The sequence below is a fragment of the Dioscorea cayenensis genome, chromosome 3 (genome assembly GCF_009730915.1).
Source record: "Dioscorea cayenensis subsp. rotundata cultivar TDr96_F1 chromosome 3, TDr96_F1_v2_PseudoChromosome.rev07_lg8_w22 25.fasta, whole genome shotgun sequence".
Taxonomy (NCBI): domain Eukaryota; kingdom Viridiplantae; phylum Streptophyta; class Magnoliopsida; order Dioscoreales; family Dioscoreaceae; genus Dioscorea; species Dioscorea cayenensis.
The window spans coordinates 989,959-1,015,451 of record NC_052473.1 but is presented as its reverse complement, the minus strand read 5'-3'; the positions used below and the strand labels follow the sequence as shown (position 1 = coordinate 1,015,451).

At 34.6% G+C, this 25,493-nt stretch overlaps 4 protein-coding genes across 4 annotated transcripts; 2 read left to right on the top strand and 2 right to left on the bottom strand.

The window, feature by feature from the left end:
* The first annotated feature begins 2,884 nt into the window (after positions 1-2,884).
* LOC120252752 (probable protein phosphatase 2C 66) lies at positions 2,885-7,003 on the top strand. The gene is made up of 5 exons (XM_039260897.1): positions 2,885-3,229; positions 4,870-5,256; positions 5,419-5,536; positions 5,620-5,843; positions 6,119-7,003. Exons 1-5 carry the CDS (start codon positions 2,909-2,911, stop codon positions 6,644-6,646), a joined length of 1,578 nt encoding a protein of 525 aa, XP_039116831.1. The 5' UTR covers positions 2,885-2,908; the 3' UTR covers positions 6,647-7,003.
* A 624-nt stretch (positions 7,004-7,627) lies between these two features.
* Positions 7,628-15,279, bottom strand: LOC120252741 (peroxisome biogenesis protein 5). The gene is made up of 15 exons (XM_039260886.1): positions 15,115-15,279; positions 14,346-14,468; positions 14,087-14,270; positions 13,754-13,947; positions 13,100-13,351; positions 12,501-12,623; positions 12,069-12,284; positions 11,605-11,777; positions 10,866-11,103; positions 10,089-10,173; positions 9,177-9,286; positions 8,669-8,893; positions 8,473-8,538; positions 8,172-8,266; positions 7,628-8,086 (listed from the first exon to the last, which is right to left on the bottom strand). Exons 1-15 carry the CDS (start codon positions 15,229-15,231, stop codon positions 8,008-8,010), a joined length of 2,280 nt encoding a protein of 759 aa, XP_039116820.1. The 5' UTR covers positions 15,232-15,279; the 3' UTR covers positions 7,628-8,007.
* Positions 15,280-16,311: 1,032 nt separating this feature from the next.
* Positions 16,312-21,582, top strand: LOC120252759 (COP9 signalosome complex subunit 6). The gene is made up of 9 exons (XM_039260911.1): positions 16,312-16,636; positions 17,240-17,328; positions 18,190-18,283; positions 18,921-18,982; positions 19,061-19,139; positions 19,263-19,355; positions 19,536-19,636; positions 20,028-20,083; positions 21,072-21,582. The coding sequence occupies exons 1-9, from the start codon at positions 16,372-16,374 to the stop codon at positions 21,151-21,153; spliced, it is 921 nt and encodes a 306-aa protein (XP_039116845.1). The 5' UTR covers positions 16,312-16,371; the 3' UTR covers positions 21,154-21,582.
* A 168-nt stretch (positions 21,583-21,750) lies between these two features.
* LOC120282146 (F-box protein At-B) lies at positions 21,751-24,989 on the bottom strand. The gene is made up of 4 exons (XM_039288901.1): positions 24,796-24,989; positions 23,990-24,195; positions 23,400-23,499; positions 21,751-23,316 (listed from the first exon to the last, which is right to left on the bottom strand). The coding sequence occupies exons 1-4, from the start codon at positions 24,976-24,978 to the stop codon at positions 21,931-21,933; spliced, it is 1,875 nt and encodes a 624-aa protein (XP_039144835.1). The 5' UTR covers positions 24,979-24,989; the 3' UTR covers positions 21,751-21,930.
* Positions 24,990-25,493: the final 504 nt, after the last annotated feature.

The window sequence follows — 25,493 nt, the reverse complement described above, 5'->3', positions numbered from 1 at the left end:
TTTTGGGAGAAGCTGTATTTTTCACTTTTTCAAAATCGCATGACAGAAGAAATTTATCATCATGTGATTATGGTTCTTAATATATCATTTTGGACGTATGTGATATGTATTCCCTGTCTACGGTATTAATTTTCCCTCCATGATAAATTCTTAAGAGATCATTAAAACCACTATAACTAATGCACTTTTGTATCTACATGAGATGATCTTTATAGACACAATTTCATAGTAATTACCATAAAATTAAGATGTGATTCATTCTCAGAAATTTGATTGCTTCATATTAGTGATTTTTAGAAATAAAGGGTGAGTAATTTTTTGAAATAATTACCAACATATATTCTGTATTATATAATAAATAAATTTATTAAATTATTATCCATCTACCCAGTCCTTTGACACTCTTAAGTATGATGGTTGTTGCCTATTTATTTAAAAGAAATAATATTAATCTAATAATATATGAAGAAGCAAAATGGTTGATGAAATGTTGAAAATTTTAAAAGTTATGGTCCTACGGAGAAATAGGGTAGAAACTTAATTGAGATATAAAAGCAATTGCAAGGTTTATTAAACATAAATATATAAACAAAATTATAAGATTTTAATATTTTTTAAAATTAATAACAAAATCACGGACTAAATTGATAATAAGATCAATATACCATTGATATTATTTAAATACCCGAAATGAAGAAAATGACACTGATATGCAACGTACACGTCTCATTCTAATGAATGCGAAAAGTGTGATTTAATATATTATTAGGTCGAAATTTAATATAAATAATATATTTTTTAAAAAAAATAAATTTTATAAAAATTATATAAATTCATTGAAAAATTTTCATATATAAATATTTAATTAATTTAAGTATTATTTTGAACAAAAGAGTTATGTTATTTTAAGTTTTACATATATATGGTTGATATTAAATTTTTAACATAAATATAAATATACTCAATCAATTCAATTTCATTTTCTTGATTCATTTGTACCACTCTAAACATAACACATATTAACCATAAAAATAAAAGTTGTGACATCACAGGCTTGGTTCCATGAGAAACACAGTGGAAACTGAGACGTGACTTTACAACAACCAAATTTTATTTTATTTTTTTACGGCGCTAACTTAATATTGGGGTTACCCCAGTATCCAAAAAAACTAAGTTGTTGTGAGGCCGAATCAAGTCTATGGGATCACAGCTCTAAAGAATAAATGATGGATGCGGGAATGATACTGATAAGAATGAAGCTGAACTTTAATCAACACTAATAAATAAATATTGCTTATTATATTGATATTTAAGTAATATGATCATTTTTATAGAAAAGAATACATGGCAACCAAACTATACTATAGTTTGGTGCATTAATTGAATTAGTTAAACTGCCCTTTCTTGTGTATTAATTAACTGTAACACCAAATAGTAAGCATCCAAGAAAATTTGTATGAATCAAGATACATCATTTAATGAAATTGGGTGTGCCAAATAATTCGCATTCCCAACTATATTGAGTCTTATCGAAAAATATGAGTGTAGGACTTTTAAGTGTCTTTAAGTTCAAGTCTCCTTAGATATAATGGTGGTAATAGATCTTTGATCTGGGTTTAAATTTATAGCTCACATCCCTTATTATCAGTATGAGAGTATACTGGCTGGATGAGCAATTCTCAACTTTCATGTACACTTCTTTAATTAACATCACATGTCTGTAAAAAAAAAATAATTATGTTTCAAATTAGTACCATTTTTTTATTTTAAAAAATTATTAGGTTCTTTAATTATTTAAATTAATGTAAATTTGGTAGGATGGATCACTTAATTAGTTGTAAAATAATATAAAGTAATCTTGAATCAACGTAGCGTGTACGAATTAGCGCATGAATAAGTATTTTTTTAATTAGTAAGATACTAGCTCTAATAAACTTTGTTAGTTTGTGGCAATTAAAGATATCTCAAAATAGGATCACTAGTTGGGTTAGTAGCAAACTAATACAATAATCAAATGTTAATTAATATTTAATGGAAACCTACCAAGTTTGACAAAGATAAAATAAATAAATAAAAAAATTTAAGCCACTAATCAAAGAACATACTATTGGTTGACTAGGTCTAGAAGACTAGAACTTTATTAATTATATATATATATATATATATATATCAATCAACAACTTTATGAATGAAAGCTAAGTGACCACTAAGTGCCCTTTCTTTGTGGATTATTGATATAGATAGAAAATTAAATCGTATAAATCAAATTAATAAAAAATTACAAAAAAAAATTGTGTTTAATCATATTTTTATTAAGCCACATAACATTCAAATTTAATAATTTTAGAAGTTAAATTGGTTGACTATACTTACTAAAATTCAATGGAAATTATTAAATAATTTTTTTTATGAGTTAACTATTACAAAGCATTTTAATTGAATGTATAATATATATATATATATTATAATATTTTCTTTATATTTTTAATGTTTGTAGAGTGAAATTTCTCATTAAACTTTATTTAATAAAATATTATGAAGTAAAGTGGCACCAATATTACCATATAATAAAGAAATTAATTTTACTTTTATAACAAAAATTTAACTTTTTATGAAATAAAAAAATTATGTTAACACTTAACAACCATTTTGGAAAAGTTTTGTTTTTAATATTATTATTTACTTTCATAGAATGAAAAGAAAAAACTTTATGTCTTCCATTTTGGAAAGCTTTAATTTTTAATAATAATAATAATAATAATAATATATTATATTTATTATTATTATTTACTTTTTTGAAATTAAAAAATTTGTAAATATTCATAAAAACCCTTCCATAATATAAAAATCTCACTTTTATTCATCTTTCTTAATTATGATCCACTACTACTCCTGAGAATCCTCTCTGATGGGCTCGTGCCTCTCATCGCGCTCGTCGGCGGCGGCAGCGGCGAGCTCGCCGTCGTCCGGCGTCTGGCTGAGCTCGAAGAGGGAGAGGAAGAAGAAGAAGAAGCAGAAGCAGAGAAGGGAGAAAGAGAAGGGAATCAGTGGGTTGTTTGAGGGGAAGCTTGTGGCGGGTTCTGGCGGCGGTGGAGATGGAGAAATGGCGGAGGAGGAGCTTCACCGGCTGCCGGGAAGGATGTTTTTGAATGGTTCGAGTGAGGTTGCTTGCTTGTTCACGCAGCAGGGGAGGAAGGGGACCAATCAGGATGCCATGATCGTTTGGGAGGTATTGGTTTCTTTAATTCTTGATTTTTGTTTGATTTTAGTTTTTTATTTTGATGAAAGGAGGGATCTTTGATTAGGATTGAATGGATTCAATGTTTGGGGAAAAAAAGTTCGCCAAGTGATTGAATGTTAAATGGTATTTCTTCAATTTGTTGTCTTTGGATTTAGTTGATTCCTTATGCTTGGACAATAGTGATACTTGTTTTGAGTAAACTAGGTCATTGATTGAATGAAATGGTGATGTTGATCTTGGTTGATGATTGCTGGTGCTTGAAGCATTGGATTGATCATAGTTTTCTTTAGATTTTTCTTTTGTTTTCAGATTTTGTCCATTTGATTTATCTATTTTCAGAACACTGATCCTCAGTCAGAAAGTTTCCTTGTCATTGTGCGCATTGTCGTTTCCATTGAAGTCGAAAGGCCGATATTTGTTTGGTTTGAAGCATATTGATTGTCTTGGATTTGGATTATTGTAACTCACCTATCGAAACGAACTGCCTTATATTTATCTCGGTTAAAAGCCATTGGATTACTTGTGCTGCCTTATTTCTTAGATAATTTTTTTGGGGGAAAGGTTCTGTTTAATTTTCACTTCATAAATGGTTAGTATGTACAATTTCCATTGTGAATGAGGCAATCTCTTTTGGCCGTTTTGTCGACTTTCAAGAACTGTTTTGCTTTAATCGGTTGTGGGTATTGCTATTTTTATTGTTTATGTGCATGTTGGTTAAAAGCGTTGGATTAATAATGATTGAGGGTTTGTGGCTTGACCACATTTATCAAAAAATAAAAATAAAAATCATTGAATTAATAATGATCACTTTTTTCTCTTTACATTTTCAGAATAGTGTGTTTATTTTTTTTTGTTTGCTATAACTAGATATAATGTCTAAAACTGAAAGCTTCCTCTTTGGTTGTGCATAGCTGTACTATTTTGATTGTAAACAAATGAGATTGAATAAATTTGTGAACTTTTATCTTGATTTAGGATTTTGATTGATTTGATTTTTTTTGGGGTGAATAATATGTTGTGCTCTTTATCTATTGATTTTCATTCTTAGATGGATTCCTTTTTCTCTATAGCCATTATTCCACTGGAAAAATCAACATCACACACTGACACATATGCAAGTGAGGTAGCCCTTAGGATTTGTATGCAGAACAAGGAAACATTTTATTCTTACCTGATTATGGTTAAAGGTTATTAGTTTGATTTGATAGTTATTGTGAGATATCTTGATACATTTTTTTCAATTATAACTTTTGTTGATCCATGCTCCAATTATTTTAAGTAGTTATTTCTTCTGCCTTGTCTTGTTAGGATTTTGAGCCAAGGAAGAGAAAGAAGTGCTTTCCATTCATGAAAAAAATTTTCTTCATACCAGCATGAGTTCCTTTAATACTACTTTTCCCAATGTTTATGGAAATGTAGTTGATCTGTCATTGGTTTTTAGTGTCCCTTTAACTATGGTTGGTTAAATGTATAGCTTTATTGTTCTCTCACCTCACTACTTACTCTGTCTTAATTGGGGCTTGGTCTATAAAATTTAGTGAAATTACTCCTTTAAAAATCAGGTTTTCATCTTATGATGTCCTTTATTTTACAAATGAGTTCTTTTGATAGCAAACTTGTGATGGCAGAATTTCACTTCAAGAAGTGACACCATTTTCTGTGGAGTATTTGATGGTCATGGTCCATTCGGTCACATGGTTGCAAAGAAAGTCAGAGATTCACTTCCTCTCAAGTTGTGCACGCAATGGAGAGCTAATACCAGTAACAACAACAGCCCTCTCCAAAATGGCAGTCTGCCTGGAAGTATGAATTCTGAGGAAACAACATCCATTAGCTTTGACAATGAATGGGCTGAGTCCGCTGATGTCGACGAGAACAGAAAGCTACCAGAGACATATTCATCACTCAAAGAGTCCCTACTAAAGGCTTTTAAGTTAATGGATAAAGAGCTAAAACTTAACTCAACAATCGACTGTTTTTGCAGCGGGACAACTGCTGTTACTGTGTTGAAGCAGGTAATCAATTGAATTAATTCACTGATGGAACATGTTCAGTGTTTAGAAAAAACTTGTTTCCTTTTGGGTTGACACCAAGTCAGCAAGGCCACATGCTTGGTCAATTGTTTTATCTTTAGTAATCCACAGGCTGTTATAATTTTTGCAGTTCTTCTCCTCCAGGGCCATGATCTTGTGATCGGAAATGTTGGAGACTCGAGAGCGGTAATGGGAACCCGAGATATGGACAATAATTTGGTTGCTGTACAATTGACTGTTGATTTGAAGCCTAACCTTCCCAGTATGTATAAGCGGCATATAGTAATTCGCATTTATAGTGCCTTGTTTTGAGTATTTACCATCATAGGAATTGGTTGTTTCCAGGAGAGGCTGCTAGAATCCAACAATGCAGAGGAAGAGTTTTTGCGTTGCAGGATGAGCCAGAAGTTGCTCGTGTATGGTTGCCGAACAATGACTCACCTGGACTAGCTATGGCTCGAGCATTTGGAGACTTCTGCCTAAAGGATTATGGTTTAATTTCTGTTCCTGATATATCCTATCGACATCTTACCGACAAGGATGAGTTTGTTGTTCTTGCTTCAGATGGGGTACCTTCTTCTCCTATGCATCACTACTACTTGATTATGCTGAAAAATAGTTTGCTTGACTCGGAAATTTATCTTATTATTTATGAAATAGCCATGCCCTGGAATTGAATAATTTGAAGGGTTATCGTTCTTTATTATCATTTCATATTATCTTTTACGGGAATCCTTGTGACATTCATGATGAAAATAAAAAGGCAATTTAACTTTAATTACTTTTACTAATGTATATATGCATAATCATCATCAATGAATTGAATGAATGGTTTCTTTTGCAGGTATGGGATGTTCTATCAAACAAGGAAGTGGTAGATATAGTAGCTACAGCGCCAACCCGTTCAACCGCTGCAAGAGCTCTGGTAGAATGTGCTGTCCGATCTTGGCGGCTCAAGTTTCCAACATCGAAAAGTGATGACTGTGCAGTTGTGGTTTTGTTCCTAGACATCCCATGCTCATCTAACCAACTTCCAGAAAACAACTCTGAGAAACTTCTTACAGAACAAACCGACACAACTGTATCAAGTTTGATACAACAAGAACCATATGCATCAGTCACCGACGAAGTCACCGGAAGTCCACAAACTCAGAGTTATGTCAGTGAGATTGTAGTAGAAGATGAAGAGCCAAAGTTAGAACAAATGCCTGATCGATGCCAATCCGCTCGGAGCCTTGCAGAATGCTTATCAAACACAGAGGAAGAAGAATGGTCTGCTCTTGAAGGTGTCACCAGAGTAAACTCTTTGCTAAATCTTCCGAGATTCTTGTCTAGTGATAAGAAGAACATCAACCGGAAGAAATGGTTATAGAATCTGAAATCAGAGCCGGTCTTTTTCGTTCCGTTATTATCGCAATTGTTGAGTCAAGAGAGCCAAGCAACTGCTAACTAACTCGTATTCGCAATTGCTATATTTTGGTTCAAGATTTTTTTTTCCCTTTTTTTCCTTCTGTTTGCTCTTTGTCAAAGTTTCTGTTGTTATTTCAGCTTTGTGCTTGTAGATTCATGTTAAGAAACTCTCTGTGTTGTTGTTATGTTGGTTTTAGTTTTACTGGTTGGAGGTTATATGTATACAAATGTATGTAAATAATTTTTGTGCTTTGTTTAAGGTGATATTTGTATGAACATTTGATTTTGAGACAAAGTTCAATTTGGCAAAATTTAATTCTCCAAAGTATTAGTTGTGTGTTGTATTATTACTCTTAAGAATGGATGGTTTTATATTATTTTAACCAAAAATGGATGTCATAGTCCAGCTTTGATGTAGATGGATTGGGGTATATCTTTATATATATATATATTTTTTTTTAAAAAAAAAAGAAATGTAATGCTATAAAGCAATCATACGAACCAACCACATAACTGACGTGACTGGTGATGTGATTGCTTTGTTCTATATAGCATTATTCAAACCTTTAAAAAATATTAAAAATTAACTAAATTTTCTGTAAAAAGAAATTGGAATCATTGAAAACAATTTTCATAAATATTTATTTTTATTAATTTGATTATTGATCTGAAACACACGAGTTATATTTTTTAAATTTTATAACAAGTTTTCGGTTAAAATTTTTTGGAGCAAATTTTAATTGCATGTTTTTCATGAGAAATTGAGTAAACTATTAGGGACTTCTGGTGTAAAAAAAAAAAAATAAAAAAATAAAAAAATTAGGGCACTCTTGTTACCCAAAGCCATCTTAGAAATTTATTTAGAATAAACAAAATAACACCGCTTTTCCTCATAAAAATAATTGAATTACCTGTTGGCAATAAGGCAACTGCAAATCAGATGAACATAAAATGATATTTTATGCAAAATAAAAATAAAAAATAAAATAACAATGCCTCAGAGTAATCCAAATGTGAGCTATAGAACATGTATGATAAGGACATCTGCAAGTTATTATTTTACAAAAATAAACCTAAACAAGTTGTGTCATGGAGTATTTTGCATGCTGATCGGCGACGATCGAAGGCTGCCATCTTCAGCTTCAACTGAAAGTAATTTTATTCCCTGAATTCCCAAAATCAAGAAGATATATTGCACATTGAGGATCTGGATGCAATTTTAGTCTAAAGTAAACTGATATTTTATAATTGGTTTGTGTTTGGTAGCTCTGTTGCTGTTCTATACACTGAAAGACCTCTCTGAATATAAGATCATCTATGAGATTAAAGAGGGAACTCTTTCTGGAGAAGTTCGAGATTCCGTGAATCACAGGCGGAGAACATGTCGTGCCGGGATGCAAGGCTGTGTAAAATGTCGAAAGTATTGTGAGATAATATAAATCTGTAAACTCTAAAAAATTTTGTTAAGGGTCCGAGGGATAACGTACTCGAGAGATGTTCTCAAGTATTGCCATGCAGTTTCGGCTTTGGGATTCATTGCGAGTGCTCTCACATAGTACTGAATAGACTCCAGATACATACCCTGATTGAAAAAAAAAACCGAAGAAATCAGTTAAGATTAGGTGAAGTAAAAAAGAATAAGAACAGTAATCACCCATTGGAAACCATCAGGGTGATGCTCAATTTCACAATGATTCAAGTATTTTTCGTATTCTTTTCACCTTGAACCATGCTTTAGAGTTTAAAAAGCTTCAGAAGTAAACAAGATTAGTGACTGAAGAAACAAACCTGATTGGCGTAGCTGATACCCATATTTGCCCATGCACGAACATAGTTTGGCTTCAAATCTAGTGCCTTATGAATCAGAAAGGTGGAGTAACTTGAAGTGAGAAACAGTGAGAAATTTTACAGCTTGAGCTTCTAAAAGTTCAAATTTATTTCAGCAGAGGTGATAAAAAGGACACGACATGAAAGCAGTTTATACCTGTTGATATGCATATATCGCATCTGTGCCGAGACTACTATTTGCTTGAGTGGCACCAAGTTTATTCCATAAAGAGTAGTCACGCGGCTTGAGTTTTAATGCTGTTTCAAAGGCTGTTATGGCTTTATCGTAATCCCTTGTCAGGTTGTACAAGACTCCCAGTACTATATGAACATCGGCGTCCTCAGGCGCCAGCTGAGCAGCTTCATTGAACAATCTAATAATCTGATTTCAGAAACAGATGTTCGTAAGTATCAAATGAGTATGAGTAATTCAGCATTTACGCAAGGCCAGAGTGCAAGACCACCACTGATCAGAAAAGGCAACTTCTACAAAATCTAATATTGTTAAGAAGTGGCAAATGATATTTGGGAGAAGACTTTGTTAACTCAATCACTCATGGTAACCTCAATCTAGAAAACACAAGATATCTGAGGAAATGTCTCTAATGCTTTACTATATGCTAACTACTAAATAATAATAGATTATATCTTTTAGAGCAGCTTACATCACCGTAGTACAGGGAATTAGCAAGCTCAGCAGGAGCAAGAGACCCATATTTTGGATGGTTTTGAAGCCATTTATAGAGATAGTTTAGAGCCTCTTCTCGTTCTAACTCTGCAAATTACAGAAAATCTTTAGTAAGATGGAAAGCTCTTCAAGAAAGTAACAAGAAGTTAACAGGAAAACATGATAGAAAATGAAAGGAAGCAGAAAACTCCAATAGCATTTGGGTAACATCAGTCAATCTATCAATGGCCTGGATATCTTTGCAAAGTCAAATAATTGATATTGTAGTATAGACTGCTAAGTAAAGCACAATCTTTATGAAAATAAATTAGCTAAGATCAAACATGCATGAGAACTACCGAAAGCAAAACAAATAGCAAGATAATGTAGCAAAACTACAGCAAACATATAATGTTGTACTTGCCCCTAAAATGAATCACAAACTTTAAGTACAAAGTTAACATGTGTGCATAGCAGTTTACTACAAAATTTAACCAAAAAACCAAGGTAATTGCTTAGAAGAAGAATGAAGTTCACTAAGTAACCATTTCCAAAGAGGTTTAGCTACCAAATCCATTTATAAGCTTTTGAATCTAGATTTAAGAACAAATCTTCTCAATGATCAGCAACCAGGATAAATTTTTTTGGAATCTGTAAAGCCAGATTATATTTAAAAAAATAGTACGCTGATGACCAGAGTCTTCAAAAAAAGCAAAGCAAGTCAGACATTGTATACTAGACAGCAAGTTTCAGAAATCAGCAGCAGCATGACCCTTACAATGGTACACTAGTAGGCAATAGGAATACTTGAGTGATGAACAATATAAAAGAAATCTCATATATGGCTATTAAATGACGAATCATGAAAGTTTCTAGCATACAAGATAGCAAATCAATGTGGCTGTTTTACCATTGGTATAACTGACACCAAGAGCAAGGAGCACTTCCAAGTTTGCTGGATCCACTTGTTGGGCGCGCATCATGGATGCAATAGCCTGAACATGGAGAGACAACCCGCTAAGATTCAAGAAATGCTGCAGTTCTGATGCTCAGTCCCACAAATTTCACTCATAATTCAAAAGTTCAGGTCACATATAATATGTGCAAAATGAAATAAAGTTTAGGTTAGTATGATATATTGCAAAAGCATCTGACTGCTCAACATTATAAGGGCTGCACCATGTTTGACGATAATGCCAATATGTCACATTGTTACATTAGCAGGTCTAGTGTCATCATGAACATAATCAAAGCTTTATTAGGGTAGACTGCAAACCAAACATATTATATGAGCATGATTCAAGCCACAAAACCTAAGCTTCTAGGATGAAAGAACCGGAATTATATATCCAAATCCATATTTACTCAATTAACCAATGTGGGACTATTAGTTATCCTAATACACCCCTCAATACCACCTAGTTTATTTTAACTCGTCAAGTTGCAAAAAAACTCAAATCAACCAAACTTTGTTAGAATACCATGTTAGATGCAAACCAAACATATTATTTGGGCCTAACTCAACCAAAAAGCTTAAGCTTATAAATTTAGAGACTCAGGTTTATATATTTAGATCCATGCTTAAATTGATATTCAGCTTATTGGTTTAAAGACTCAGATTAGATGCAAACCAAACATGTCATTTATTGATATTCATGATGGCCATTTAAATCCACTACTAATTTACCTGTTGGTCATCATCATTTTCAGCATGTGTTATTCCAAGTAATCGCCAACCTTCTGCATTTTCAGGATTTTTGAGAACTTCAGCCTCTAAAGCAAGAACTGCTTCACTTAAAAGGCCCTTACGGAAGAGATCCTGCCCATCTTTCAAAGGATTGGGACGACCGACATATGGGTTCATATCAGAGAATTCATAAATTCCTCTTGAAGTATCAGATTGCTTCCTTTGCTCATTCATAAAACTACAGCCAAAAGAAAGGCATATAATGAACGAACAACGAAAAGGAAAATGCAGCCTCCAAAAATAAATAAGTAAATAATACAAAAATAAAAAAATTGTTTGGCAAACTTTATGTTTTTTAACCATGCTTGCCAGCGCTTCAGCAGGTTGTTGATCACAGGAAGTAGTTAATGGAGGAATATAGAAGATGATATAAATGGCATTATCATCTAAATCATACATCACTAGCCAGTGCTTGATTCCTAGGGAAGATAATTTTGGCCACAAGAAATGCTTATACAGTACTTAAAAAAGATATCATGATTTTGGAATGGAAAACTGTCAAGACATCCTTTATAAGACTGTTGGTTGAAGATGCAACTAGAAACAACCAGAACAGAATCCCCACTACTAGAAAAATAATAGGAAAAAAAGAACAAAGAGAGACAATTCTTCTGCGAGATTCCAAACTCAAAACAATTATATTATTTTACAAATATTGCATAAAAGCAGCCTTGCTTACTTGTCAAATGAATCTGCCCATTCACCAGCAACACCCCCACTGAACTGCTGTTCAAATTCCTCTCCCCAATCCTCAATTCGTAAATTCGAGAATTCATTTACCCACTCATCACCACCTCGCAGAACACGCTCACTTGCAAACTCATTTGCCCATTTATTGGCTCCATTTGCAAGCTGGAACAAAAAAAGTCATCATCTATCAGTTGAAAGACAGCATTATAATTGGCAAGCTTTCCTAAATGCTAATTTTCTAAATATAACCTGACAAGGTACCAGAAAAATTAGATTAGCAGTTAAATAGAACTTCTGAAATATCAATAGCATCAAAGAAATTTTCAAGCCAGGTAAAACACAAATACATTGACAGTGCAAGCAAGACAAATATTTCCAATGCTGACAACTTTACACTGATTAGTTATGGGGCAAAGAAAAAAGACCTAAAGCCAATCAAACAATAACACTTACCCCTTCACGTTCGAACTGATTAGCCCAAGTGTTAGAATTAGCATTATATTCTGTTTGAAATTCACCAGCCCAAGTGCTAGGATGAGCACCATGCTGTGTTTGAAATTCATCAGCCCAACCACCTGAGACATCACCAGCTATGGGCTTTATTTGATTCTCATCAACAATAAGCTCCCCACGGCTCATTTTTGATACAAACTGGAGAAACTTTGAATTCTGTCCACAACAGGAATTATCAGCATCAGATACTGATAGCATTGAATATGACAAGTTAAGAGATGCCGTTTAATTAGACAAACATGTGCATACTAAGGCTAACAAGCAATTTGCAGAACCTTATCTCTCCCTCATAACTCAATAGATGTTTTTAGAAACAATCCGACTGGGAAAAGACTTCCATACTGCACAAGATGCATGTGCATGCTCACATACCTGAAATTTTGGATCTGTATTTTGTGCCAGAGTATGTGCAAGCATACGACTCTGCTCCATTGCTGCCATATTAGCCATGTTAGCACCTCCTGCCTGTCCAAACATTGTCATCTGAGCTTGCTCCTGTAAGAGAGAAGTAAAGATGTAACATGCTGCTAAGAGGACTTTAAAATATCTTAACATAACTTCACATAGGTAGTCAATATACATGTTCATAATTATAACGATGGACGTGCAGATACAGATGACTAGATGTTGTTAAATGCAACCAAACATATTATCTAGGTCTAATTCAACCCAAAATCTTAACCTTAAAGAATGAGAGACCCAAGCTTATTTATATAAATCCATAGTTTACCAAATTAACTATTGTGGGACTATTAGTTATTAGTTACTTTACTATGCCCCCTTCATGCATGCATGCTAGCCTATTTTTAACTATCTACATTGCAAACAAACTAACAAATAAATGCTTTAATATCATATTAGATACATAGCAAACATATTATTTGGGCTTGATTCAACTGGAAGTAGCTAGGAGTTTAGTACAGATGCATGGTTCAAGTTTAGAGTTTAGGCTCTACAAAATGATAACATACCCGCTCAAATTCAGATGCCCACCCATTGGCGCCATGTGCTTGTTCAAAAGAGTTTGCCCATGACTCAGGGTTATTGTCTTCTCTTTGTTGACTAAACTCAGAAATCCACTTGTCTGCTAAATGAGGCATCCCTGGTTTTATAGAACCTTGGGATTCAGTCCAGTACTCTTCCAATTCTGGATAAGCTCCACGAATAGGCCCTCTAACTCGATGATCACTGTCAATATCCAAGGAGTGTAGTAATGCGTTTACCTAACACACAGATAATAACAATGAGAACAGAACCAGAATAGGTGAGAAAGAAGAAAAATCAGAAAGAAATATAGAAGTGGAACAATGTATGGATACTTGCAAGGGGAAAAGGAAACCCTCAATTTACTGGTCAACCAATATGGAAAGAATTTTTGAGAAGGAAGAACAAAATAAGTTAACATTAGTAGCCAAAAGCAAAGCATTTTACAGCTTAAGGAAAAAGCCAGTTTGCAAGAGCAACATAAATGAAAAGGGATATAGTGCTAGTAAATTTAGTCTACCAAACTTAGTAGTCGTCTGAACTTAGATATCCAGCAACACAAACTTCTCTAGTACCAATGCATATGGGCAATCTCTTGAACTTACATATCTGGAATTACTGGTGGGAACCATAAAACCAACCTGTGCAGTGATATATTCTTCACTTTTGTCAGCAAAAATATGCCGTGCCATTATGCAGCTACGATCACGTATGCATTGCTTGTCTCCTTCAGACAACCCGAGCATGGGAAGAGGTGCTGGACGAAATGGCACACCAGTACGACTACTCTCCAAGAAAGAATGCAAGAAACTGGATAACACCCTCTGTGGTGGCCCTGAAAAACATATCACAAATTAAGCAAGATGAACTATTTGAAGAAAAATTCAAGTGTAAATAAGTGAACAAGAATCTGTCGAAATGATAAAGAGCATGGTGAATGAGGAAGCAAGGTGTAAATATGTCTGTTATATCACCTTCTAGGATGGGTTGAGGGAAAGAACTAGCACCACGGTCATATATCTGTTCAAATTCAGCAATGTAAGGTTCAATTCCTCTTCCTGGGACATGAGGAAGAATTGCAGGTCGCTGGATCTCATCCCATGCACCAGCAAGATCACCATGACCAGTGGCATGGAAGTCTCGCAAAAATTCTGAACTCTGGGGAAGGTAACTGGTTTAGGCATTCTCTATTGAAGATAACAAATATGTAAAGAAAAAAAAGAAAGAAAAAACCTGCAGATTTGGTGGCTGATACTGCTCTCCTTCATATTCAGAACCTGGAATGGTAGTCAAAGGAGCTTCAGTCCTAGCACCGTCGGGAACTGTCACTGAAGTTCCAGGAAGTCCCTTCAAATCCTAATATAACATAATCATAGAAAGACAGAGCCAAAAAACAATAAAGAAAATGAGAGCCAAAAATATATAGAATGCATCCATTCAAGCACAACACAAGCTCAAAATCCTTTAGTTGCAAACCAATACAAATTGAATAAAAAACCTACCCAACAAATTTCAATAACAATTTTTCAAACAGTTAAAAAGTCGGATTCCCAGATATCATAATTCACATAGAAAAATACCCAACATGATATCTGAGTAGAACTCTCAAATAGTTGAATCCCAAAAGAAACAGAATGGATGATAACAAATCCTGCATAACAGGCAATCCACTATATGCAAAAGAAACTTAATTTTCACAGACCAAAGGCCTAAGTTTCCAAAAATCTTAACTTTCAAAGAACCAGAAAATAAATATGAACGAAAAAGAGTTAAATACAAATAAATGCAACTTCCTAACAATCAAAATCCAGTTTCATCAAGAAAAACTCCATGATTCACATACACAAAGATTTCCAATAAGAAACCGGGCGACTTACAGATGGATATACTGCGAAATCTCAAACAACTAGGTATTATAAAAATAAGACTAAAAATTCATTCACAAAACCAAACAATTTCACTTCAAATGCTAGGTGATCAAGCTGATGAGAAAAACCGAAACCTGGGTCTTGCTGGATGATCCAAGGATCCTGCTAGCGAGAGCACCCAAGGGGTTCGAGGAAGAGCTTCCTGGGACGGCGCAAGACGGCTCTCCGGTGACGAGATCCCTCATCGCCATCGTTGCCCCTCCTTCGAGCTCTGGATATCAACGCGCGAGAGAGAGAGAAGACGAGAGTCTTTTGTTTGGTTTTCTTTTGCTTTTCTTTTTATGGTTGGAACTCGGAAGACGGTGATGACACCCTCGTGAATGCTTTGAGATTCGGATAAGATTTGGCTCTACTGGTTTGGATGTGAGCCACGTGGACTTGATGAGATCTGGACCGTTCGATGCTGGATGTTTATCTAATGGGGTTTACGAGTATGGTGTTATGATGCACCCTTTCCGATAAATCTTTTTATTTTTATTTTTATTATTTTTTTTGGGGTATATACTCTTGGGACAGTGTATTAATATTTTTTTATTTTAAATAAATAAAAATATCTTAAAATAACTATAATTTTTTAAAATAAAATTAATTTAATTTACTAAAGAACTCATAAGCCCTAACATGCGAGTGTGATGCGTAAATAAAATAATTAATTCTCAATTCGTGCATATACTCCTGATAGAGTGTTTAAAAAAAATTAATTTTTTTATACTTTAGTTTTAATTAATTATTTTTTAATATCTAATTTTAAATAGTAATTCAGGCTTAGGAAAAAATTTAATTTTATAAATCTAAGCTAATTATTGATGATAAGATTGTTTTTATTATTATTATTATCATTCCTTGTCTTAAAAAAAACACATACATAAACAAGATCAGAATATATATTTAAGATTCAAAACCCATTATTTAATCGATTTTCTACCTTCGTATTTTTTTAATTGTTTATTTTTTTTTATAAATATCTATTAATAAACAAATAAACGAATAAAAATAAATATACACACAAAAATCCTTTTATCACAGCGAGATCGACGGTCAGTACTGAAGTCGGTGCGGTCTCAACGGTTGATAATGAAACCGGTGGATACTCCTCCGGTTTCAATATCAACCGTCGATTCACCAAAAGGCTAAGTCAAATCCGGTGGTTGTCATTGCTTTTCAATTACCTCGAGATCAGCTCCCTCAAAACACGTGAGTAGCACGTGCATACGCCCTCTCTCATAGCCTTCTTCTCTTTGATTTCAGGAAGACACGAAACCACCAGAGAGAGAGAGAGAGAGAGAGAGGAGCAAAGGCGAGGTTTTTCTTGGAGGTTTCGGGCGGTGAGAATGGCGTCGTCGTCGGGCAGTGGGCTGACGTTCAAGCTCCATCCTCTGGTGATCGTCAACATCTCGGATCACCACACGCGTGTGAAGGCTCAGGGTCTGTACCACGGCGGTGGAGGCAGCGGAGGTGCTGGAGGGAGGGTCTTTGGGTGTGTAATCGGTGTTCAGCGTGGCCGCACCGTTGAGATATTCAATAGCTTTGAGATCCTCTGTGACCCGGAAACCCACACTCTTGATCGCCCCTTCCTCGAAAAAAAGATGGAGCTTTGTGAGCATACACTTGGTTTCTTTTATTTTTCCTTTAATTTGATTTTTTTCTTTTTAAAGTTGTGTTGAGGAATTATGGCGGAAGTTAGGGTTTTCGTTTGTTGTTTGGTTGTCTTGTTTGGAGTCATGATATTTAGGGTTTTAGTATCCGCTGCACTGATGCTAGGGCTTTGGGAGAAGGGGTTAGTTGACAGTCGAGGTTTTTTTGTGCTTTTCATTGGGATTTTCGTTAAGTGGAAATCGGTGATTGCCTCAGATTTCTTAGGATTTGGCCGTCTGTGTGGGTGGGTGGGAAAACTAGTGAAATTTTACTCAGTGTAAACCACCACTTTGGTCACTGAGGTATTGACTTTTATTGCCTAGTCAGTGAAATTCAATTCACTTAATGCGGAATTATTGAGAAGTAATGCTTGTGCATAGGTTCTTTGAATTTGGTTTGTCAGACAATGAAACGCTTAACTATTTGGTTTTGCCAAAAGCAAGTTATGAGTTTGCAAATAAAATTAAAGCGTAGTTGGTTTTAATTGCTTCCAGATGAATTGTTGATAAGACAAAATATTTTTGTTCTGATGTATTCTTATCCTCTGATCAACCTTTGATGCAGATAAGAAGGTTTTCCCAAATTTCTATGTTTTGGGTTGGTACTCAACAGGAAGTGATGCTCAAGAGTCAGATATGCTAATTCATAGAGCTGTAAGTTTTGCTGTTGCCATTAAATTTCATAGCTTTTATAAGAGCAGTTCCGTTAAATGGCATTGAAATTTAGTCCTTCTACTTATATGATGTTACCCTTCTTTCTCATTTATGGTCAGTTTTCAAGGTTGTTGTGTCATACTTGCGGTTAGGCAAATAGAGTTACCAAAATCATCATTCATTATAAATTTATAATGAGCCAAGAAAAATACATTGTTGTACTACAGGATTATCAAAGATGCTTGTGGTGCTTGGTACTTTTCTCATTCATGAATATAGGTAATGCTGGATGGTAAATATGTTCTTTACCCTTAGGAATGGAATGCAAGGAGGAAAGAGATTGCCAAATGAAGAAGGCCATGTCTTTTTGACCATGTGAGCTTATCTGTGTGCATACATGTGGGTGGGTCTACGTGGGAAGGCATCCCTGCACATATAATGTATATGGCCACATTCCCAATTGAAGACAAGTGGAGCACAACCTCCAAATTATGTTTAACTGGAGAAAACCATAAAACTTTTTATAAAAGTACCATTTTTGGGATGGTAGGGATAGGTTTTATATGATATACAGCTGCATAATTCTAGCAACTGTATGATATAGCTTTGTCTTCAGCCTTCTGTCTTCAGTTTCCTGTAGATCTCTTGGGAGATGTGCTTCAGGCTCTAGCTGTAGTTTGTCTAACTTTGTGTTGGTATAATTTTAGTTTCATCACTTCATGTTCTTATGCTATTGTATAGTTCTATTGATATAAATGCTGTCATAAGTTTGTCCTCTTGTCGCAATTATAATAATCTACAAGTTTATTGTGATGATGGGTTCATTATGAACTGTGCTAATGCAAATCTTCCTTAAGACAGTTGATGGATATCAATGAAAGTCCAGTTTACGTTCTTCTAAATCCTTCAACTAACCCTACACGGAAGGATCTTCCAGTGACCATCTATGAAAGTGGTATGTAATGTGTTTTTCTGTATAATGTCTAGAGTCTATTCATTCTATTCATTAGAATGCTCATGCCCATGGTTTGGGGTTTACCAATTTTGTTCATATGCTTTGTATCTGTAAATGCTAGTATTTTGAAACTTGTTATCATGGACAGTATCCTTTGCTACTTGGTGCTCAATGTATGCTTGAATTACCTTGGGATTGTTGACATGAAGATAGCAGAGCCAAATGTACTGTTAGGTCACCCTGTATTTTGGAATCCCTCCTAACCCTTATAATCAACATCACTCTAGCAAATCATCACCTTCTCTGGACTTGAGATCAATCCAAAATAAGAATTTAGTGTTCAACATGATATTCTTATCTTTAGAAATCTGTAGAATGCTTATATGAAATAAAATCTCATTTTACATTTCAAAATTAATGTCTTCAACATATGTATGGACAGTGTTTCTTCATATTCTCCATTTACTTGTTTTAAACTTTTGCTTGTTTGTATTTATAATAAAATTTAACCTAAATATGAAACCATTATATACAGCTATGAAGTATTTGGTGTTTAATATTTGATGTCATTTTTACTTTGTCTTTAGTTTATGATTGATGAATGTAACTTAACAATTGTTTTTATCCAACATTCAAGAGTTGCATGTAATTGATGGAATTCCTCAGCTGATCTTTGTGAGGTCAAATTACACCATTGAGGTATGTATTTTATTAATGCACTAGTTTCTTATCACAGTGGTTAGATTTATCCTTTGACGTGAGCACTTTTAATTTTAGACTGTTGAGGCTGAAAGAATCTCAGTTGATCATGTAGCACATCTAAAGCCATCAGATGGAGGCTCCGCTGCAACTCAATGTTAGGTTCCACTCTTATTTCCGCATTTATTTTGAATGGTTAATATATTTTCCAAATCAGATCTTGTTCATATATGTGTAGTACAAGTTGAATTATCTGACTGATCTATGCTTTGATAAACAGTGGCTGCCCATCTCACTGGTATACACAGTGCAATAAAAATGCTTAATAGCAGAGTTAAGATACTTCATCAATATCTTGTGGCAATGGAAAGAGGTATTCTTACGTGACTCAAGATAATGTCTGCTCATTTTCTTTCTTTAATTTATATTTCCATTGATATATCCTTTTGTGTGCATTCATTTTATATTCTAATTTTATACTAGTTTTATTGTTCTGGTGTTTTTATTTGCTTATGGTATTTTAGGAGATGCTTATTTTATGATGGACCTGCAGGTGATATTCCTCTTGACAATTCTTTGCTCAGGCAAGTTTCTAGCCTTCTCAGAAGATTGCCTACCATGGAGTCAGAGAAGTTTCAGGATGATTTTCTAATGGTTTGTATCATTTTTTGCTCCATTTGCCTTGTTCAAGATGTGTCCTTGTCCAATCACATGTTTCGATCATCTACTTTCATAATAAATATGCTTAGCCCTGTCTTACTAAGTTCAATGTTCCCTTGCTTTGCATTTCAATCTAGCTGTTTGATATTGAATCCCTGTTTGCTGTGAGATTATTTGTTGGTTCTATATAGTGCCATCGGCCATCCCTTTTAATTGTAATTTCATGTGTTCAAACAGCCATTTTTTCAGATATGTGCTTCGCCTTTTATTTTTTTAATAGCACTGACTGGTCCTTCGCTCGTTCTTGTCTGATCTAGATGAATTTACAAAAGATTTTTATTCTTCGTTTTTGTGTTCAGAAAATAATTTTGTTGATCTTTTGCAGGAATTTAACGACACACTGCTTATTACATATCTTGCCATGTTTACAAACTGCTCAAGGTATGCAAGAAGCTTCCTTTTTCCGTACTAAGCAGAGAGAGTGATCATTATATGGAACAATGAGTGACCTATAACTTGAAACTTGAGGTTTTAAAATTAATAGTTAGAGGCTAATCAAATCTATGTTGTTAGTAATAAACAGGATAAAGTGCACTTTTATTCCCTAAATTAAGGTCCTTGATCATTAGGTTCATGAACCAGTAGAATGGTGCACTTTTAGCCCCTTGACATTATACACGTGTTCTATATTATTTCATTGTTGATGTTGAATGAGGTGCTTATATGACATATGGCATCTTATGTCGCGTCAGCTTATGCTACCTTAACCACTTCTTTCTTTCTTTTTTTCTCTTATTTTTTCTTTTTTTTAAAGGTATCTACCTGACCGTTTTTTAATTCAGAGACCAAAATAACCAGAGAGAGCCTTAGCGCTGGGACTTAAAAATGCACTTTGTCCTAATGAATATGAGACTTTAGCTTAGTAATTCCTAGTCAAGGTGATTTTTTTAATCCTTGAAAAGTGGAGACCTATAGTCACTACCACAAATTAGAGTGGCTTAGATGTGCTGATGTTCCTCATCTTGGATTATCCCTTTTTAAAGGTGTTGCTGACCGATTGATTTACCATGATTCACATAGAAATTAAATTGCCCGTTTGTTATGTTATATGAACATCGATGGCTTTTAGAGTTATAGGGTTATCGTTAAAAGCTTCCAATGTTCTTTCAAGTGAGTGTTCATATGATAAACTTAGCATGTATAGTGATGAAGATGTGTTAAAACTTCCTACATAAGAGAATCTTACAGATGATTTGCAAGACAGATTTTAAGGTCTTAAATCTTAATATGAACACATAACTAGAAAAACAACGAAACGCTTGAATATACTTGTTTGTTTATAATTTGTATTTTACCAGGACTAATTTACTTTGAGACATTGCCAAACAATTTGCAAGAATGATGAAAGAAATATTTTTTTTTTGTGCAGTACCATGAACGAGTTGGTCGACAAATTTAACACAATGTATGACAGACAGACCAGAAGAGGAGGGAGGATGGCATTTATTTAGTCACCGTCTATTTACTAGTAGTTGAGGTGATCATGGTTCTTCCGTTTAGGTGTCCAAACCGGAAATTCTTGTTGGTCATATTTACAGAGAATTTTTGTTTGATCGTCGTCTTCTCAAGATCAATGTCTCGTCGTGGTGCCTTCCCAATCGGGATTTCCGTCTTTTACTCTTGTCTATTCAAACTTTAATCAAAGTGAAGTGAGTTTTCAACAGATGATTTTGTTTATCCTGTGACGGCAGCAGGATCATCTGAAAAATTCATCTGTCATGCCGCGGAAACTTGTATATCCAACTTCAGTGTTCATTGATGGAGCTGATAGATTGTGTTATTTTGGTTCCATCTCATGACAATGCCTGCAACTTAAACAATTTGTTTATGATTTCAAGGATAGTAAATGTGTTTTTATGTTTGAAAGAAATCTAAAAGAAGCTTTTGATGTTGTATGTGGAGAAAATTAAAATTCTCTTACCATGTGGAGAAAATTTAATCAATTGGATTTCTTGTTTATGATCGTCTCCATAATCTGAAAAAAAAAACCTCATTTTGTGGGAATATGGTAATTGACAACCCTGGCATTATAACAAGAAATAGAATCATATTTAAACAAGTTCAAAAGAGATAAAAAGTAAGTCCAGAAAAAGAGTATGTGCATTGCACTTTACAGTTAATTGCAGCATGAAGAGAGTATTCACAAATTACATCTTCATGCTGGCTACAAAACTCAGGACCAAAAAAGTAATGCTTTGTCTGTGATGGCTTACGATCAACCGGAAAGTCTAATTCAAGAGATGCATCATGTTCTGAACTTTCTCGTGGTACTGCCATCTATCTCGACACCCCAATTCACATCCAATTTGACAAACTCGCAACAACGGTCTCTCACGAGTGAGTTCCGATAACATGTCTTCCCTTTTGTTCTTAGAAGATGAGAAAAGTTTACTGTTAGCGACGCCAAGCCACCGGAGTCCCCGAAAATACGGAGGAGAAAACAGCCGAAGTGAGTCACTGGAAAATCCTTGACAGTTGCAAACATCAAGCCTTCTAAGTGATCTTCGTCTCTCTATCGAACCCAGAACTTTAATAGAATTATCGGTCAGTGAAGGACAATATCTGATGCTGAGATCAGTGATCTCTGAACAATGCTCCTCTACAATTGATATAGATCTGTCTGATATCTCTGGCAAGTAGCTGATATCAAGAGTTTTCAATGTTTTCTTTATGATACCATTGCCGGTTAATAGCATGGCTATGCCTGTGTCTGTAATCCTCTTACATCCCCGGATATACAAATAGGCAATCGGAGAAGTCCCATTACCAAGCAGTCCTATACCGTCGTCAGTGATATCAGCTCCACTGAGATCCAATTTGGAGAGTTTACAAAGTTTCGCAATTGATTCTAGACCAGCATCAGCAATGCTTCTGCAACCTGATAAGTCCAGCACTTCCAAGTCTCTGCATGATGAGAGAGACCTTGCAGCATCACAAGTTAAGGCATTGCAGGCAACCAGTCTAACCTCTCTGAGAGGGCAGGGAATATCAGCGAGATTGTGAAATGTTAAATCTGATAGGGTTAAACTGTTAATGATCTCAAGTTTTCTCAAGTTCCTGCAGGAATGGAGAATAGATACATAGCCGGCATCAGTCACTTTTGAGAAACCACCAAGTTTTATAGATTCGAATCTGCTGCATCCCTCAGCTAGGAGTTGCATATCAACGTCTTTTACACTTTTAAAGGTTGCAGGACAATATATCTTGCTGCGGATCAGAGTGAGGCATGCCAAACCCTTGCATGAGCTTAAAGCTAGAAGTCCTAAGCCAGTCAGGTCATTGGGTGGTGAGGGCTGATACACTGGTCTGTCTTCGAGGCACAGCTCAACCAAATGACGGAGATTTCCAGTGATGCACACAAGCAGATCATCAGTTATTAAATTTAAAACAAGAGTTAGAGATTGCAGGCCAACTCCCATGCCAACATTAATTGAAGATGTGCTCTGTCCAATCATCATGCTTAGTAGCTCTGCTTGGTGTTCCAATAAAGGTTGTAGCACTAAACCTTTGATTCTTTTCGGGAAGGGGGATTCGAAATCTTCATAACCAATACTCTCCCAATATTCATCATCAATGAGATGTGGACAATGATTTGGCAATTTTACCCAGAGAAACTGCACAAAAAACTGTTACATATGAGACTGTGAATAGGATATCTACATAGTAGTTGAGAAACACTCAATTTCAAGGGATTAACCTCCAAGCAGGAACACCTCCTAAGCATCTGTGAGAAGTCTTTGTTGCAAGTATCGAGTGATTCGCACTCATCTAAAGCTAACATTTCTAATGTAAGCCGCCTGTTAAACAAAAAATTCAGTCTATCTGCTATAGTTTCAACATATGCGTCTTGGATAGTAATATTCAGAAAGAGAGAAAACACCACCACAAATATAGGCTCAATTAGACAAATATACAAATTCAAGAGACTTGAAATAAATGGTGGTTCACTTGAAACTCTTAAGTCAAATCATTGTCTATAAGAAAGGCATATAAGTAACACCAGAAACATGGTACTGCAAACAATCTTTGTCAAGTCAGTATCACCTCATGAATCAAGAATATGATTTACATGCATCAGTTAGGAATAAAGAACAAAACTACGAAAGAAAATGATAATCATAGTTGTTAAAGACTGGTAGGCATCAATCTTTCTTCACCATTGTGAAACTAGAAATGGAGAAGAAATGTTTATGTCAAATAGTTTAGAACTGTAAAGACTATAGTTTTAAAAAGAAATGGCGGCAAATGAGTCAAGTTGGGAATGGCCTTGATGAATATGAAACATACCTCAAATTATGACACTTCATTCCAATCGCAATGAAAATATAAGAAGAAAACATTAAACACTTTAGCAACACTATTTCTTCGAGATGTTCTTTAGCAAAAACTTCAATGGAGGAATCCTCTAACTGTGTGCAATCAAGGGTCAGGCTCCGCAAGACTTTATTATCTCCGAGAACTCTTTTAAGAATTGTTGTTGATAGAGAAAACCCCTGCAATAGTCATCAATATTGTTTAATAGAACGATAAAAGAAAAGGTAAAAATCTTTATTTTTCTTTCAAATTCTCAAATCATGAACTCATTCTTGTAGAAGAAAAAATAACAATCTTGTAACATGAAACACAAATTGGAGAAAAACTGGCCTCAAAAGGTTCCTACTTTTACAAGACCAAACTCCAAATTATATCAACTTCAATTAAAAATCTTCAAACAAGTTCAAAAAAGGAAGAATATATTAAAAAAAAAACAAACTCTTTCCAACCCTAAATTAAGTGCAAAATTGTAAACAGTCAAAGAAATCCATCACTTAAAGAACTAAACAAACCATAGCATGATAGACTAAAGAAAAAAAAAAGACCTGAATCAAATGGAAGAACAAATAGCAGAATCAAAAACCCATAAATCGTACAAACAAAGGGGAAAACACAAGAAAACCTAAGACCTAAACATGCAAAACGAGTGCCAAAAAAATTTAAAAATATTCAAAAAGCTTTCAACTTTACAACTCCAATCACAACATTCGATCAAAATAAATCATATTTCCATGAGTTCAAACACAAAAAATCGAAACAAACACGAAACAAACACTCACGGAGAGATCGAGAGTGGTGATACAGGACAGGGACTGAGACACCAAGAGACGAAGAGATCTAGAGACAGGCGCCACCGAGCAGAGCGAAAGCAAGTCAAGCCTACGCAGTATCTCGAGAATGGCATCCTTGGGGAGCCTTTCTATGAGCTCACCGGCGCCGCCTTCTCGAGCTCGATTCGCCATTGCCAACCAAAATGCCCACCAGCGAAGGGTTTCTCACTGGACTAGTGGACTTCCAAGCGGATTTTTTGTTGTCGAGTTGAAACCCGATAAGCACTATTGGATCGGACCCGCAAACCCGGATCCGGCGATTTTTGCATTTATCTCCCTGAATTTTTCTGTAATTGCCATGTTATATACAAGTTTCTCAATTTTTTTCTTTTTTTCAAATAACTGACGCTCCTGCATTTTAATATAATCAAATTTATTTTAACATGAGAGTTTGGTTTATTATCGTAAAATTTCTTAATCTCAATTCAAGTAAAATAAGAACAGAGGATATAAGTGTGTGAGATATTAACTCCATATCTGTACACTCTTCTGACGTAATTTGTTTGTATTCGTCAAAAAAAATTTATTTTAACAAAATCTTTTTTCTATAATGAATTCTTTTGATTATATTTAATTTAAAATTAAATAGTGTATTAACTATACTGTAGTTAACATACTGAATAAAGCAATTTTATTAATAACCAACT